Consider the following 18,866-nt stretch of genomic DNA (forward strand, 5'->3'; position numbering starts at 1 on the left):
GCCTATTTTATAAGACTACCGCGATTGACTGACTGCAAATATAATAAAATAACGGATTTAGGCATCAGTCAGGTTGTAATGATTGCCAACCTATCCAATATCCACTGCTAAACAATTACCTCACATGTTAATGTTACTTCACAAAGTTCATACTCGGTGTTTTTTTTATTATTTCCACCTGATATTTTGTACACCATCATGTTGTCTCCGATTCACCTATTTTTAACGGCTGCTGTATTCCAGTATAAAGTAATTTTAATTGGAATAGCAAACAAGCTGATGGATTTTTATTTAATGTTAGACATAGACACCTATATAAGTAAGAAATGTAAATAATCTGTCCTTTAAAAAAATCTGTTGAATTTCTTGCAAGTTCTTCTCAATTGAATCTATATACTGAACTGAACGGTAGGGAAGAAAATATAATACAAAACATTTTACGTTCATAAATGATTTTTAATTTCATTATATGTACGTTATATGTACATATTATTGTATATTCTTCTCAATCTACATCCTACAACAAACATCGCTTACAAAGCAAAGCTATAGATAATTTATGATGTCACGTGTATTAGATACGCCTACATCTGTACTGATAACAGATAAGGCAGGTGTTTCACAGTTCACGTCAGAAGCGACACGTCGAGTGAACGCATCAGTCTTTGTTTATCGATACAAAATGGCCGGTAAGTTATTGTCTATGATTAATTTATTTCTAATATTATTCTACTAATATTATAAACGCAAAAGTTTGTGAGTATGGATGGATGTTTGTTACTCTTTCACGCAAAAACTACTGAACAGATTTTGATGAAACTTTACAGTAATATAGCTTATATATCAGAATAACATAGGCATTAATTTAAAAAGCAATTATGTAAATTGGGCGAAATATAACGATAAGTGCGATGCAGACGAAGTTGCGCGGGTCAGCTAGTATTAAATATTGCAATTGCTATTCTAATTTGTACTTTAATGTAAGGAAGAATTTATTAATTTATTCCATTACACTAAATATTTTAAAAGTATCAAAAGAAGTTTCCCCTGTCTGTACGATGATGTTTTTTAAATTCAAGAATAAGTTCTATATGTAGGTACCTATAATACATGTAAGACATGTACATCCGTAAGAAACTGTAGCGGGCAACTAGTAAATATATATCTTAAAATAAACAAAAATGTATATGTTGTTTTGCACGGCCCCGGTGCAACCTTGGGTGAAATCATTTGCTTACTCAGTGATTAAGAATTGAAAACAGTTCTCGATATTTCTGTACATTTGTATATAAGTATGTAGGTTTTATGACAAATTTTCATTGCAATCATTTTTATTTTCTTGTCTTCTCAGTGCTATCGGAAGTAGATAATGTGTGTACATTTTTGTGTATTTATGTTACGCGATTTTAATATTAAAAAATAATTTAAATTATTATATTAAATGAATATGAAATTATGGTGATGATGTTGATGTTGGTTTCATATGAATTTTGTACCTACGGTTTGATAATTTATATATTTTAATGTAAGAAATGATATTGGCCATTACTATATAATTAACTAAGTCTCTTCTATTATACTCTCCAATACCAATGGTTGATGTAGTTAATATGATATTAATGACACTGGTATTCTTGTGGTCATCTTTCAACTGCTAGGTATTCTCAACATCTTTTCGATGCTTTGCGCATTTTGTCCAAGAACCTGGCAGTCCTGTGTCCGTCCGGGTGCTTATAACTTTGTGACAAATCAATCAAATTAAAATATCTTTATTCATGAAGGTCTATTACAGACTCGTATGATAAATCAAGTCTACCGTCAGGTCGGAGTGCTTACGAACTAAGAAGAACTGACAAGAAACTCAGCATTTATTCTTTTCAAATCAGTTTGTGCATTATTTATTACAGAAATACAGATACATTTATCAATTAGGAAGAATATAGTGTAATATATAGTACTTTATCCTACCTACCTTAGCTGATAGTCAATTTATTCTGCTTTTGCATATTTGTTAAAAGAAAATAATCTAAACTATGAAGGGAGTGGTCTAAAAATATATGAATATATAAACTATATTACTCTGGAAATGTATTCCTTTCAAAAAGTAAAAGAATTTCTGAAATCTGTTATGTGGTCCGGTAAATTAGTAAGCAAACGGCCGCTTTCATGATCCTGGAATTCGTAGCAGTAGAAATAGAAATAATCTTTATTCAAATAAACTCATTACAAGCACTTTTGAATAGTCATATTTTGATTCTACCACTCATTCGGAATGCAGATTCATCACAAGAAGAAAGAGCAAGAAACTTGTGAGTTGCTCTTTTAAATATAGTTGTTTTTTTATATAATAATTATAGTATAACAAGTAAGAGGCATGCGATAATCAACATAGAAATCGCTACGCACTCATTATTAGTGTAATCAGATAATATTGTCAGTGCTTTGGATTTTAAATTTTTTATAAAAACATTATTGTCGTTAACGAATTCTTCAATTTTATAGTAAGCTTTGCAAAGGAAGTATTTTATATGACATTAAAATCTTTTTTCAGGCAGATTTATAACAGACTCTGGTATTTTGTTGTAAAACCTTCCGCAATTGCCATAATTATAATTAGACTTGTCATAAGTGTCTGTAATGGACCTACATGAATAAATATATTTTGAATTTGAAGTTGTAGCCACATTACGTACACGAATCCTCAGAACGGTGAGGTCACTCCGTGGACACTGTGCTTGGCTAGCTACTATGGTAGTCCCGGCTCTACACGTCAACGATCCAACCGCAAGGCTAAATGCAGAAATAGAGCTCATCATACAATACGAATATTCATAAGTACAGACCTATAGACGAAAATAATCATCTAGGCCATTTGTTTTAGCTCCAGATGGTATTCGTTGGGTGAAAGCATGCTTGAGTCAAAACTGCGTACCCCCGGGCGCTCTACTGGTGGGCTTCGATGCTGACAAAGAAGAGATTTACGCTGCACGAGCGGAACACGAAGGCGATATAATACCAGCTAAATTTATACCCGCCAAGAATGCATGCTACATCGCTTACGATGGAGAGGAAGTGGCTAAAGATCAATTTGAAGTAAGTTTACTTATTTTGTAATTAACTTCACTAGTTAATACATTTTTCTGTATAACAGAAATGACACAAATGTGATGTTCAACACACCTAATAGCAATAGCAATCGTTTTCTATGTCATAGATAGCACCTATGCCAGGATTCACAACCATAAAACACTTGGTGTATGAAGAATAGAAAAGTCTGATATAATCTCGTACATTAGCACATTTTGGCTCATTTTGGTAACTCAAAATCACGTACAAACTTGTATGAGGGTCAAAATGTACTAAAGGCAAAAAATGACGTATATACGAAGATCTTGTACGGTCGAAACAGATAGTAGACAGTAAAATATCATCTCGAAGATTATACAACCGTGCTTTCGTATTGCAGGTATTAGTGCCCATGGAACTGTGCTGGCAAGAGGGATACGATGGAGCGGTGCCCCCCAACGCAGTGAAGGCTGGTTCTGCCGCTGATGGGGAAGTGCTGTACTTCGGCAGGGTTTGCCAAAACGGACATTTAGTGCCTGGCAAGGTAAATCCATTGAATTTTTATTGAAAGTGTGCCTAATTCTAAAAATTTTTTTAAACTATGCTTTCAACATATATTAATTCAATAAATAATCTGATTATAAGTTGTAACTGACCCCTATATACATGAAAGAACTCCATGCGGTTTCCTCTGTGATAAATTACTAATGTTAACTCACCTGACCTCATGCTCATCTTATCATACTCCACTGATGCCCCCGAAAAACCATTAGGCATGTGTACCAATCCATTAGCAACCATTCAAAAATACCTCTGACTACCCCATCTGGGATAAGTTTCGTTATAGTTAATAATAAAGTAAAAATAAATAACCCTGTCTTATTAACATATTAACATCATGTTAGCCACAACATCTTCCCCGTGGAATTGTAACTTTTTTTAATAATACTAAAATTTTATTTAATTACTATGGTATGGTATATACTACCATAGTATATACCATACCATATATATATACTATGGTACTAGTACTATATTATGGTAATCTCTGAAAGATGACCAAGAACAAACAGACAGACTGAAAATTTTAAAATTATAGTTTTTAATTTAATGAAAAGTAGTTAATTTGAAATTACAAACATACACTTCAATTATATTTATTTGTATTCGTATAGATAAATATTTGTTTATTATTTTACCAGGTACACCCCTCGCACGGTTCATGTTATTACAGTTTTGATGGTGAAGAGAGAGTCACCAAGGAGTACGAATGTCTCGTTATAAGCTAGACTCAACTGACTGAAAACATAACAATGTTGTATAAGTATAAAACATGTGGTATCTATATAAAATTGTATAGATAATACAAGTTGTATAGATTAAGTCTGTTATTTATTTTTAATTAATAATATTGTAACGGATTTCGAAATTAAAATGACACGGATATTTGAATAAAATAAAAAAGTTGAACACAACGCTGCCAGTATCTTGGGTAGGTACATTGTCTCGATGCGTATCGCGTTGGATTACAATGGTTATTTTTTTTTATGAAATTTAATTATTATTTATTACTATAGAAAACCATGACATAGCTTAAAAATATAAACACAGCACTTACAAGTAATAACCCTAAATATCTCGATTTAATTGCAGTTTGTTCCTTTTAATGATATTCTACAAACAACGAAAATTGTTAAAAACTGTTTAGGTTGTGAACAAATTGTAACTTAACAAGCTTTTAACAAATAGGTAATGTCAATTTTTTAATATTACAAAATAAAGATATACTTATTTTGTTCTTGTATATCAAGTACCTATTCCTTCTAAATAAACGAATAGCAATTCAATTCCTTCTCAATAAAGTGTTGAGTTAACTAGTCTTTTATTTCACAAGAGTTCCACAAAAATCGCCTCCTATTGTAAACCGTTTTAAAGTAAAATGAAACATCAAACATCTATTCCGAATTTATTAACGAAAAATACAGTTACTTCAAGAACTTTATATTATAGTTGCTTGTAAATGAGCAGGGCAGTAATGCAGTAATAATAGACTTTTTAATATTATACTTTTATTTAATGACCTGATGATTAGTCTTAAGACAAGGAATGTTATGTATATAATAATATGGTAGCTAGAAAAATCAGTGACAGAATTTTTTTAAAAACTTCTTTTATTTTATTTTATTGAAGATATTGGAACTGTGTACCCGCTGTTCGGTGCACTAACCGTTTAATATGGCGGGGCACCAGTGTAGGATAATGTGATAAGAAGGAAGTCAGGGCAGTCAGCCCTTTGTCGCGATTCATCAGTAATTATCAGGGACAACTTGGATGTCGACCATTGCTAACGATGTGGCCAGTAATCGAAGTAAAAAGAAGAAGTTAACTGAATGTTGGTTGAAACATTATAAGTTGCATCACAGAGCTGTCACATCTGTATTAAGCCAGGTCCCAGGCTGAAGATCGCTTGCTTAATAATAAAGTGTATGGAAATAGGTTTTATTTAGAAAATCAGCTTTACTAGATTTAGCATTAAATTCAATTTTCTTAAACATTTTTTTAAATTAGGTATTTGAAGATCATTTTTCAGTACGCTATGTACTTATGTCAATATTTGTCCTTACATTTGGCGTCACAAAATACAATACAACGCCCGTAATGTTCATATATTGCCATACATGTTGCTTTTCTATTCTACCAGGTAAGTAAAATCATGCAATATGACAATCCATAGAAAATTATGAATGTAACTAATGTAGGTTACATTAATAAAAATGTAAATTACACGAAATTTGTATATTCATAGAGCTTGATTATTCATTAGATTTCTTTTAAACGTAATAAAAAAATGAAAATTAGAACAAAGACGGTAACCTTAATTTTGGAAAATTGTTACCGTCATTTACATGTCAACAAGGATCAGCACCACAACACCACAATCATAAAGTACATTGAGGTGGACGTGGTACTCTTTCTTTTTCCCTTACATGCTGTGTTTTCCCTCTAAACTCTACCTCTATCTGCAGGTGAGATCTTCATGAGAAGTACTACTTTCAAATTAAAAAAAATATAATCGCTTCCCAAAAATAGCTTCTAAGGTGATATCTGAGGGTGAGTATGATGATGAGGTGATCTGATACCTGAAAAAAAATACAGTCGAATTTAGAACCTCCTCCTTTTTGAAGTCGGTTGTAAATATATTTGCCCTATATTACTTATTTCTGATTCTTAAACTATTAAGTCTACAAAAACATATTAATTACTAATAATTTTGTATTATCATTTAATTTAACACACATCTAGTTTTATTTGGAAATACATCATTATTTTGTGATTTTTGCTGATAATTATATTTAGATAGATAACAAGAAAACATTGAGTATGAAATCATTTCAACGATAACTGTATTTTTTCCAAAACATATCTACTGGCATTGGCGAAAAGATTTTATTTACTTCGATTAAGAAGATTTAACCAATACCAAGTAATTTATTGAGAGTTAATGAAAAGAACACTCGAACGTTTCCAGTATATATGGATTGAGAGATCCGTAAATAATTTTATCCGTCCTTTAAATATTATTTTAATATGAAAACAAAAACCTTTTACAAAAATTGCGAGGACGGAGGAGTATAAAATTTCGCACAATTCGTTGAAGCTAATTTGTAGTATCTGACTATCCAAACGGGAGCAATAGTCATAAAAGTATTATATTTTATTTATTGAGTCATTTTATAATAATATAATATTTCAATATAATAGTCTTGCAATGTATGACACAGGGATAGATAAACATACTCCATAAACATGATGATAATGATAAACACAACAACATATAATCTAGCATATCAGCTACAAAACTTAGAAATATAAATTGTAAATATAATATAACGCAACCTATGAAACTTAAAAATTACCAAAGATGACGAAGAAAGTGTTGCAGTTTTAAAATTACTAATTTACTATGTTTAGGTACCAATCTATTACATCTAAATAACGTTATCAATTATCAACTGTATTTTGATTATTCGTTACTAACGTATCTACCGACACATACCTCACTTCATGGAATGTGATTAATTATTTAGTTTATTAACAGGAAAAAATATTTAAAATTGCTGTTTACTATGTATTCATACATTCTTCCAAAAATGACGAATAGTGAAATGTATGAAAAAATACTATGACAGTTTTATTTATTGAAATAAATATACCTAAGTACATACAATAATAATAACCCTGAACAATTAACACAGCGCCATCTACTTCCACTGTGCTTACAGCCTGTGTCATGGGTACTAGACAACTGATATAAATACTTAGATTTATTTTTACTATATCATATACATATAATACTCCCAGGCCGATATAAACAATCATACTGATGAATACAAATGTTTGCGCCTATCGAAACTCGAACTGATGGAAAGCAGTAGATATGCAAAGATCACCGAGGCCGTCAACCTATGTACTTAGTATAACAGAAAATTTCCAATATCCCCCTTACTACAAGAATTGATCTGATAGTGAGATAACATATCATACTATCACATTAATTATCTACTGCATGTGGTGCATAGAAGAAGATAAACATATACCTACGGTACATATCTATGTCTTTTATAATTTGGCGCTATCATTATTTACGCGTAAAAATAAGAAAATCACGAGATCATACGTTTTATTAAAATAAGATTTATAAAAGTAGCCTGTTACTCCACATAACATTAGCTATCTGCGGGTGTAAGTCTCGTAAAAATCAGTCTAGCCGTTTAAGAGATTAGCACAAAAAATAGAGATCTGTATGCCTGCTTGTTTTTGTTAATCTCTGAAACGGCAGGACTGATTTTACGGAACTTTCATTCGTACGTAGCTAATGTTATGAGGATAGGGTAATTTAATTTAATTTGTAAATAACTTACAATTCCACGGGGATGCTTAGATAAAAATAATCCGGACAATCATTTTTTAATCTGAGTAACGTTTGTACTTTCATATGCATTTAGTGAAAAGCTATTAATTTTAAATCACAAACAGACAAATTCATTTTTATATATTTGTATAGATTATCCTCCGTTTCCATTAATTTCACTACTATCTCTCAGCCTTGAAACACATCATAAAAAGTAAGTAGGCTAAAATAGGTACTCTGGACAAAGTCTATCTCAAATCTCAATACATAATTATGTGACACATTAAATAACACACACAACAAATAAATTTAAAATTGCATCAGCAACATGTTTAAGAATTGTAAGTATCTAGTCAAGGAACTTTTATCTTATAACCAAAGACAAATGTCGCGTTCTGTAATGTTCTGGTAATTGTCTGAATCACTACAGGTAAACATTGACACTATACCGTATCATTAAGTACTTCCCAACGAGGCCTGACAGAGATAAAGCTAGTTAAACTTAGCATAAAACCAGCTGTAATCTGTTTAGTTAAATCTCTACTAATAAAATAAATGCGAAAGTCTATCCGTCTCTTTGCCTGTTGTAAACTTTTAACAACTAAACGGCTAAACGAATCTTAATGAAATTTCACGTTATGATAGATAGATATCTTTTATCTTTAAAAAGCAGGCGAAATCGCAGATAATAGCTAATTATTTGACTAATTTAAATTGCCCACTAAGCAATTTACCAAAATTATTGACCAACTTCAGATAGATTTCTCGCTTTCGATATAACATTTTTATTACGTAAATGCTTTGAAAAACAAGCTGTCGGCTTATATGATGGTAGTGGCAACCATAGCCTATAGACATGAAGCACTACTTCTGCATATTTTCATAGTTATAAGCGACTACAACTTTATTTTTTGTATTAGTATATAGAGATAGAATACTTGCAAATATTAATTACCGAATATGAAGTTATGTACATATACTATTTTGAAATATCCTAGTTAAGTTCGTATTTATATATGCTTTAGCATGGAGTAGACATTTTATATTGAAGTGCTAATTTTTGATGTAGGTATTTGTTTCGCAGCTTGGACTAACGCATTCTCCTTTATAGTATCTAATAATTTACAATTTCCTTTTATGTACTTACTTATTCACAACTAGGTTGAATAGCGTTTTATTTATTAACATTTTATTGCCCCAGAAATATAATATAAAGAACACAAATTACAGTAATAAGGTAGAACCGCCGATCTTATTACATATACAACCTCTTCCAGACCACATCTGGGTTGTTTTTGATATTACCTACTTATTTAAAATTTGAAATTGTTGATATTTTGCTCTAAAGATTATTCTGGACGGCTACTTCAAAATATATATTTCCTTTTCTTCTTTTTACAACATGTTGGTGTAACCTCTAGTGATGCTAGCGTTCATATATTATATTAATAGGCTGGTAGGATGCTTGTTTACTAAAAATCACAGATAATATAATGAAATATTGTCTGTATTATCTCCCTGTCGTATCTATATTTCTTCCACCAAATAGCTTAGACTCACAACTGTACATGTAGCTGCTTCCTGTTGAAGAGTGGCATGGTAATCATGTAAAATATTAGGTATACTGATTCATAACATTTTAGTCTTTGGAAGTGGTAACAAAGGTGAAATAGGTACCTAGGAGGATCCTTGCAGTCCATTCTTTAGTGGCCTTTCTATCGAAAGTAGCGGATTCTTTGCTTATTAATTGGGACATCCACTTATTTTGTGTTGCGGGTGAATGATACGATGTTGTTAGTAGAGACGATTGCAATAAACTGACAATATATTCATAAAAATAATGATCTTATATACTACAAATAACAATAGGAAAATGTAAGGTGGGGTGACATTCCAAATTCGAAGCTCAGATAATTGATATTAAAAAATACAATACTATCCCTTATATAAATTACACTCTCTTCAACCAGCAGGTAAAGGACAGTTTAGTTCTCTTCCATTGTTTGCATTCATGGATCATTGTATTCTTTGATCACATGTACAGTTTTTACTAGGCGAGAGGACATAAATTCATAATTAATATAGAAACCTGTTAATTTATCACGTTGAACGCACTAATGTTCATATTGATAAATGATAGTACATAAGGTGTGTGCCTATGCGTCATTGTGTCAGTGTATTTTTCGAACCCAAGTGTTACAGACGCAGTCAACATGAGAGGTGAGTTTGATAATGAAGATAATAATGATAACATCGCCACCAATAACATTCTAGATCATACGTCACGTGTTTATATCTATTGAAATACTTACAAATTTACTAAAAATAAATCTAATATTTGAAATGTCCTAAAATTAATACGTGTCAGAATTTTCAGGTTAATTTTTCTTTGTGTAAAAATAAATAATGATTTCATTACAAATTGAATTATTTATTTTTACACAATCATTATTTATTGTGTCAATATAGTAATGTTACTATTATGTACTATATGTAACGTAGATACCCATATATAAATTGCAACATGTTTTAAGTATTCATAGATTTATATAAAAGCCGAATGCTGCATATATCATGATATATTCTTACCTTACTCTTAACCTGCTTTAAGACAACATTATTTAGGTTTTATATGAAGATATCAATAGTACATATGACGCGTTCTTGATTATTTTAACTAGAGCCTCCTGTCTACTTATTTAGTTTGTATTTTTAATTAATTTTTAACATGCAGTTTCAATGTTATATAATTCAGTAACCTCTTTCACAAAAGATATATAATTATCTTCACTAAGGCTTTCAGCATACCTGTAGTATAGTTGTTTACAAACCTGTGTAACTGAAATACTACGTATATTATGTATTGGTTGCAGCTAATAGAGAAAATTATCACTCATGAGTGGAATTGTCGTCACGTCGGAAGTGAAAAGAATGGGTTGTTATCAGATTGATCGTTAGCTTCTTTGTAATTCTAGTACATAAAGATATATATCAAAATGCAAGTGTTGTAATTTTACAATATATACCTACCAAGAGTTTTACTGACTAGAGAACGGCTCTTAAGTTAAGAATGATTGAACCTAAAATACCGGCTTGCAGACTTCGTGATTCATATTTCAATCATAATATGCGTTACTAATTATGATATTAATTTATATGTTTGCTGCTATGGTGATACGAGTTACTGCATATGTACATATAAGAATGATCATAAGGCTATTTATCTTCTTTTAATGATATATTAAAACTTAATTTAATGATTAAATAGACATTTAAAACTCTACGTGTTGGATAACTACTTAAGGTTTAAAGTTTTATACCTATACTAAATGAAAAACAATATAACTAAAAACAAAATGTACAAATAAAAGATAGGGTAGGTAGCTACCTAGATAGGTACTATAGGTAGCTAGATAGCTATGTGACTACGGTGGACTGACCTAAAGAATAATCTTTTTATCTTATCATTGGGTGCAAGAGTGGATCATATTCGAAAATAAAATAAAGTATTTGCACGGATTTACACGTATATATATGTACCTATCTGCTATAAGTAACATGCAAGTTTACTATGCACTCCACGCTGAATATCAATATGAATCCAATCGATTTTTGTTAATTGTATTCGTTTGAATTATAATGAATACCAAATAGAATAAATCTACAAATTGTTGTAGATTTAACGGACATTAGTCCGTTGGTTTTTTCTTAGAACAACATATGGAATTCATAAATTGTTAGTGTATAATTGAAGAGTAAAAAAGTGTTTCTGCACACTTTTATCGCAAATGGCGCTATCCAATATCATTGAATTGGAATTATTTACCTGAATAGATCGGAAAGTAGTGTACTTAGTCATTAATCTAAATAATATAAGCTACTACTCCAACTTTTATCTTTACCTAGTATAAAATGAAGTCGCTTCCGCTTTCTGTTCGTTAGATCTTTTAAACTAAAAGTAACGGATTTAATACTGTTTAATAGATATAGTGATTCAAGAAGAAGGTTGATACGAGTGTACATGTCTATATAATACATGTACACCTGTATCAACCTTATATATGTACATATGTACACCCGTGCGAAGACGGGGTGGGGGTAGCTAGTTATTTATAAATTCTTATTCCGTAACTTGAAATGATAAATGACATCAGTTGAAAAGTGACAATCTATGGACTTATCCTTCCCAGATATCAATATACTCAGGTAACTTGTTAATCTTGAGACATCTTATGTCCTCCTGGTGAAGAAAACATTTTATATTTTATCATAAAAAATTCTAAAGAATAATTTAATTGGTGAACAATGTTTTTTTCATAAGGGAGTTTGTCAGAAACTTTTAATTGAACGATTGAATTGTCCTTAACTGAAAAATTGTTTTTCCTGTTATTAGAAGCCGGCTATTATCACTAAAACAGATATACACCTGTGTTATCTCACTATCTTTATGTTAAGGTATTGTATATTTATATAATATCATATCTTTAATCATAAATATAATACTTCTAATAAACAGGTTACCTGTTGATACAAAGAAAGTAGAATAGAAAAATTAAATAATGTACCTTCAGAATTATAATTTATGATTTAGGGATAAATAAAGGTAAAGATAGACCGGGAAAGACCAAAGCACAGCTACATCAAGAAAATTAAGGACAAAATTGGAGTCGTGTTGTATCAACATTTAAAGACCATGGTAGAAGATCGTATAAAGTGACAAGAGCTCCACCGATAAAACCCTGGTTTTTAAATTATGAGTCAATGAATGAATACCTTCAGACTGTTAATCCAGAAAGGATTACCTGTGGCTATTTTTTCTAAGAGTCAGTAATACAAAATTAGTAAACAAAGTTTATTGCTGACGGCCGGATTTGAACTCGAAACCCCTCGGTCGAAGCCTTGGTAGTAAACGACTATGCCAGAAACTCTCATACGGATACTGTCATTCAAGTAATTCAGTTTTGTAAGATAAACAGAATTTAAATTGTAAATAGTTTTAACTTCCTATAAGTATAATTGAATACTGTATAAATTTATATGTACTGTATATTATAAGGTATTTTTCAAATACTGTTTAACAAATTTATATTGGACACAGATCAACCAAAAGTATAGACTGAAACTATAATAATATACCAATACCATACCGTACTTTGAAATAAATAGACGTATTTTTTTCACCAAAAACATAATCGTCTAGTTTCAACAAAATGTGTTTGTTTAGAGCAGACAACAATATATATTTAAAAAAATCCTATATATAATTACTGAAATGAAATGATGAATGAAATGAAAATATTCCGTCTACGCTTTTTTGTTGGTTATAGTATTCAAAATACCAATTAAATAAATTCACTTGTAATTATTTAACAAAAACAATGATATCTCCAGGACGACCCTATCCTGGTTATGGGATGCAGCCGCCGCCGATGTATGGCTACCCGCCGACCATTAACATCAACATGTATCCTCATCCAGGGTATCCTCAACCCGGGTATCCCCATCCCTATCCCCCCCACCTATTCTATCCCCCAGGGGAGCCGGTCCAAGTGGTGGAAGAGCCATCAGATATCGTGCCTGAATTACCTGGTGAAACTGTCGAGTTACCGTGGAGTAAGTTTCGAATCAATTAGGTTTGAATGAGTTAACGCCTAATTAAAACAAACTACATAGAACATGTATAGTAGAGAATCATATTTTATATTGTATAAAAATCAATTGTTCAAGAAATAGATACCTGAAAATTATTCAAACACTCTTAAGAAAAATACATACACTTGATAGGTTATCATTTTCAGTAATATGTATTCAATACTTTTTATAAAAATGAATAAGATATTCAACATTACACTCATATTTATATATATTCTCTGTGCAGTTGGTAACAAACAAAAAATAGAATAACTGTTCCAAATTATTTACAATCACAAAGTCGTTACAAATTACTCACTTAATTATCTAATCAATAATCCGGGACAAATATTTTATCTTACTGATTATGAGCTAAAAATATGGATTACCACACAAATTCTACAAATAATTCTATTATATAGTACATACCTATAGTTAATCTTTTCAATTTTAAAATTCCACTATGAGAGTATCGTAATAAAGGCAGCCCTACACGAGGAGGGCACGTTTACACATCACATTACAACCTGCACAGCAACTGGTTATAGTACTACGACTAATCAAGTTGGTTATTATTAAAGAAAGAGTAATCTTTTAAACGCCTATATAATGACTAGGTACAATTACATTTTGACAGGCGTTAACTCTGGCTTAAGATATTCTGGGTGTATTTTGTCCACCGGTTTTGGGCCAATCCTCTCTCTAGTCTACCTATCATTATCCCATCTATTTAAATCCTTAATCTATTATCCTACATTCCAGCCAGGCTTTCATTTATATTATGTAACTTATTATGATTTAAAACACGAATGGAAAGACAATCACTAATCTAATGTAATATCTTCTATATTTCAGTCATTCAGCATTAAAAGGAAATTTAGTTTGTTTATGTCTAATTTATATATTTTAGAGTATATTTCCCAAATAGGATTTATAATTAACGCGTACAAATTTAAAAATTCAAGTATAAATATAATATTAACAGTACTTGCACTACAATTAATATTCTTTTTTACTTCAATGTTTCAGTTTTTGTATTTTTATTCTTTGAATGTTGTTGTATTTGATTAGTGATTGTGCTTATGATTTTATATTTATTTTGTATCTTCATACATTTGTATATATTTGCCTTTGCATGAGTAAAATTTTAGCATAATATATTTTGTACTTTTATATCAATATCAAGATCCTAGTTATAATTTTTATGTTTTCGCTATATATTTTCACAGCGCATATTATTTGACAATACACCAAATATGACTGGTTGTTGTTATATATGTATAATTTAATATATTCATCACATCATAAAGTTTCATAAATTTCAAATGTTTTTAATTTGCAGGTACATACAAATGGGTGCCGGCTTGTTTGTCGCAGAACAGCATTCCACCTGGCGCACTCAGAGTCGGCACAGATGTGGATGAAGCCGAAATATACGCGGGTAGAGCACACCATGAGGGAGAAATCGTGCCTGCGAAGGTCATACCGTCAAAGAACGCTTGCTACATCGCTTTTAACGGTGAAGAGATTCTAAAGGATCAGTTTGAGGTACTATTTAATTCAGTGACCGTTTGAAACTGACTCGAGTTATATCTTAAATAGAATGTGGCATAAAAGAATTCTTATTAGTATCGTAGGTATCCACCATAAATCTTACTAATTACAGTTTATATTTTTGTACATTTATGCCACGCTTAAACGGACGAATAAATTCCAATGTTTTTTAGTTACATTACACAGTTAGATCTGAATTTTTAATGTTGTAATTCACATATCCTACTTTTATTGAACGCGTAACGTAAACCTGTATATAACACACACAATACATGTGTATAATTGGTCTAAAGTAAGTTCAGGCTTTATTATGGCTATAATCAATGTCTTACGGATATAAATAATTGTAATTTCAGGTGCTGGTACCATCTATGTTCTCGTGGCAATTCTCGTCTGGTGGAGAAGTGCCGCCTGGTGCTGTCGAAGCTGGAGTCACTGCCGATGGCGAGAAGTTATACTTTGGCAGAGTCACACACGACGGAGGAGTTACTCCCGGCAAGGTATTGTTTATGTACATACCTGGAATAACAATCCCTTGTTTGCCATTCAAACCTACTAAATATTTGCATAATGTGTGGATAATACATAAGGTGTCAAATGCAAACAAACAGTACAAAGGCTGCAATTCCTTATTGAATTGCTAAAGCAATTTGTTGTAGGTACGAGAAAAGATGTAGACTTTGTAATAGTAATGGCAAACAAGTTAACTGCCCGCCTATCCGTCGCCTACATGCATGAACAGCACTGATATTACGCTATCATGTAACTTATGAAATGAAATAAAAAAACATTTATGTATGAACGTTAAGTTTATTGTATTAATATTTTTTCCGTACCGTACAATTAAGTTAGTTCACTTAAATGTAACGCCTCTTGTTCTGTAATCTCACTGTCTTATCTCGACCGTCAACCGAAAAAATCTTACAAAACAAGCTGCTTGACGGCTGTAATAGGTGAGACTAAGGCACCCAACGGAAGACTTCTTGGTAACTGCAGCGTAAATTTTTTGCGCAATTTTAATTGACTATCTTTTTTTTAAGAAATACATTATGAGTAAGGAGTCAAGTCAAGGAGTAAGAGGAGGCATAATTATATATTATAGAAATTTTCATATCAATATTTTCTATTACAGATCCACCCAAGTCACGGCTCATGTTACTACGCATTTGACGGCGAAGAGAAAGCCTCTCCAGAATATGAGTGCCTGGTCCTTGTTTAAATTAAGTACAGTAATAGTTAATAGGCAAATCCAAAATATTAATTGTAATTAGAGATTTTATAATTTAAATATTTTTAGTTTACTAGTTATTTTATTATTTATACACAGAAGACATAAAAGGATGATTGTCACACCGGTGCAATAGAGTTAATAATAACAATGAGTCTTGTAATTCCATAAAATTTACAAAATGCAACGTTATTGTTAATTACAACAAGGTGTCATCAATTCATTCATTATAATAATATTGATATATGTATTTAGGAACATCTTATGCGGTGTGATATCATTTGGAACTTGTCGATTTCCTTAACTTGTGATAATATGTTCAATCGCTGTTTTACTTATTTTTTGAAAAATTAGTAAGCACGTTGTTATCATACCGTTTTAGTCATTTACCAATAATTTCTATGTATTTCCTATTTATAGATCTAAATCTATACGATTTAGATATTGATATTTTTTTTATTTATATTTAAATACACTTGTTGTTCGTGACAAAAAAAATGTTCGATTAAATATCTCTAGATACATAGAAATTCCTGTTATTGTATCGTAATGAAAAAAATACAAATGTATATATTTTATGTTCAATATTTATTTAGCTGTTTATATTATATATTTTAAAGTATTAAAATGTTAATTCTTTCACATGGTTTATATTGTTTGATTATTTATTTCATTTCGAGACAAGTGTTAGTAAGATAACATTATTTTTTACAATTAATCTTTTATTTCTATTACCTATTAAGAATGTTGTTGCAGGCTGCAAAATATAAAAACAATTTTATTAGGCATTCATACTACAATTTACAAATTAGTATCAACAATGGCCATATTAGTATGCTAACCGTTGTCTATTGTAAAAATCAGCGCACTGTGCCGAGCAATTAAATTTAAAAAAACCGACTCACTTTTTAAAACGATTAAATATCATCATTCGAAGAAAGAAGTAAGACAGTAGTAGTATCTTTCTGATGAACTTTGACACTCAATATTATAGTCAGGCAGTTCAAAATTCGACAAAGGTTTTAGTCATACACATGAATAAAACAAAATAAATGTATATTGTTGTTATTAAGGACCGGCTTATTTTTAAAATCATACTATCTGTCCCGACAAAAGTTATTTTGCTATACAAATTAATATCGCTATCAAAAATAGCGGTCGATGGTAGAAGGCTGAAAAGGCTGAAGGCTTTAGGGTTATATGTATTTTAATGATTCATAAAAAAATGTATGTAATGTATGTAAATTAATTAATAAGGTTTTATTTGGGGTGGGCCACCCATATCATTTTCTGATATAAAAAATAGATAACAACTTACTCTCAGATCTACCTAGTATACATATAAATATTTTAACAAAATCAGTTCAGGTTAGGTTAGGATTCCATCGCGGACAAACTACATGATTTTTTTATATATTAAGATTACAGTTAAGTAACAGACCTTCCTTGATACCTTGTATTATATGTATGATCAATTCTTTGAACTGCCTGTATCCGCTCTATCTGCGTAGAGAGGTTTTAGCTACATATTTTTGATCCTTTTCTTTGGTATATTTCTATAAACAAGCTATCACACTTCGTGAATAGAGGAACTGTTGTATTTATAAAATAGGATTTTAGGACTAAAAACATGGATAACCTGTGTGAAAGATGATAGGGATGATGGAGTGCAATGATATTTAGAAAAAAAACTGATAATATTGCATGTAGAAATTGGTAAGTGGATCGATCGATGGTAGTGTCGATGCACTGCCTGTATGTACATATATGTAAGAAAAACAGTAACATGAAACGTTAACACATACCGTAATATATGATTGTGATAATTCATTATAGACTATTGTCGACTCACAGTAAGAGATAATACCCGTATTCAAAACACTGATACGAGTACAAACAATTAATAGTATATTGCAACACGAAACTAAACTCGTACGTTTTCAAACAAGAGTAAGTGTTTCATAATAAACATTGAGATTTACTGTACAGAGTGTTCTAAATAATAAAAAATAAAGATATATGTAGATACTGCGGCCGTGGAGCATATTCTATGTTAGTGGCTAATAATGTTGCTATCTATATGTGAAAATTTGATTAAAATCGGTCCAATATTTTGTAAGTTTATCTTAACAAACATATACAAATTAAATATTTACTCTTTATAATTTTATTAAATGTTAACCCTTAAAAAAGAGAGTACATTTACATCCCTTGAACTTCTCTGTACTCGTTGCAGTATAGCAATTTATTGTAATAATATAAATCTTAGAAAAATTCACGCAGCGCCATCTAGTCCCAAGCTAAACATTCTGTCTATGAGTACTAGACAAGTGATATAAATACATAAATACTTTTTTATTTGTAAATACATCCATATTATAGAAACAGACCGAAACAAACGACCATACTCATAAATACAAATGTTCATACTGTGCGAATCGAACCCGCGACAAATTCATGAGGAATCGACTACGA

General features: G+C 30.8%; 1 protein-coding gene across 1 annotated transcript; it reads left to right on the forward strand.

Moving 5' to 3' along the window:
• Positions 1-609: 609 nt before the first annotated feature.
• Positions 610-16,635, forward strand: LOC131851959 (uncharacterized). Its single transcript, XM_059202518.1, has 9 exons — positions 610-689; positions 2,882-3,093; positions 3,467-3,610; positions 4,269-4,353; positions 10,154-10,198; positions 13,370-13,591; positions 14,952-15,157; positions 15,520-15,663; positions 16,296-16,635. The coding sequence occupies exons 1-9, from the start codon at positions 683-685 to the stop codon at positions 16,380-16,382; spliced, it is 1,152 nt and encodes a 383-aa protein (XP_059058501.1). The 5' UTR covers positions 610-682; the 3' UTR covers positions 16,383-16,635.
• The last annotated feature ends 2,231 nt before the right edge of the window (positions 16,636-18,866 follow it).

This window comes from Achroia grisella, unplaced genomic scaffold (assembly GCF_030625045.1).
Source record: "Achroia grisella isolate CSIRO2021 unplaced genomic scaffold, CSIRO_AGI_Agris_v1 utg821, whole genome shotgun sequence".
Classification (NCBI taxonomy): Eukaryota; Metazoa; Arthropoda; class Insecta; order Lepidoptera; family Pyralidae; genus Achroia; species Achroia grisella.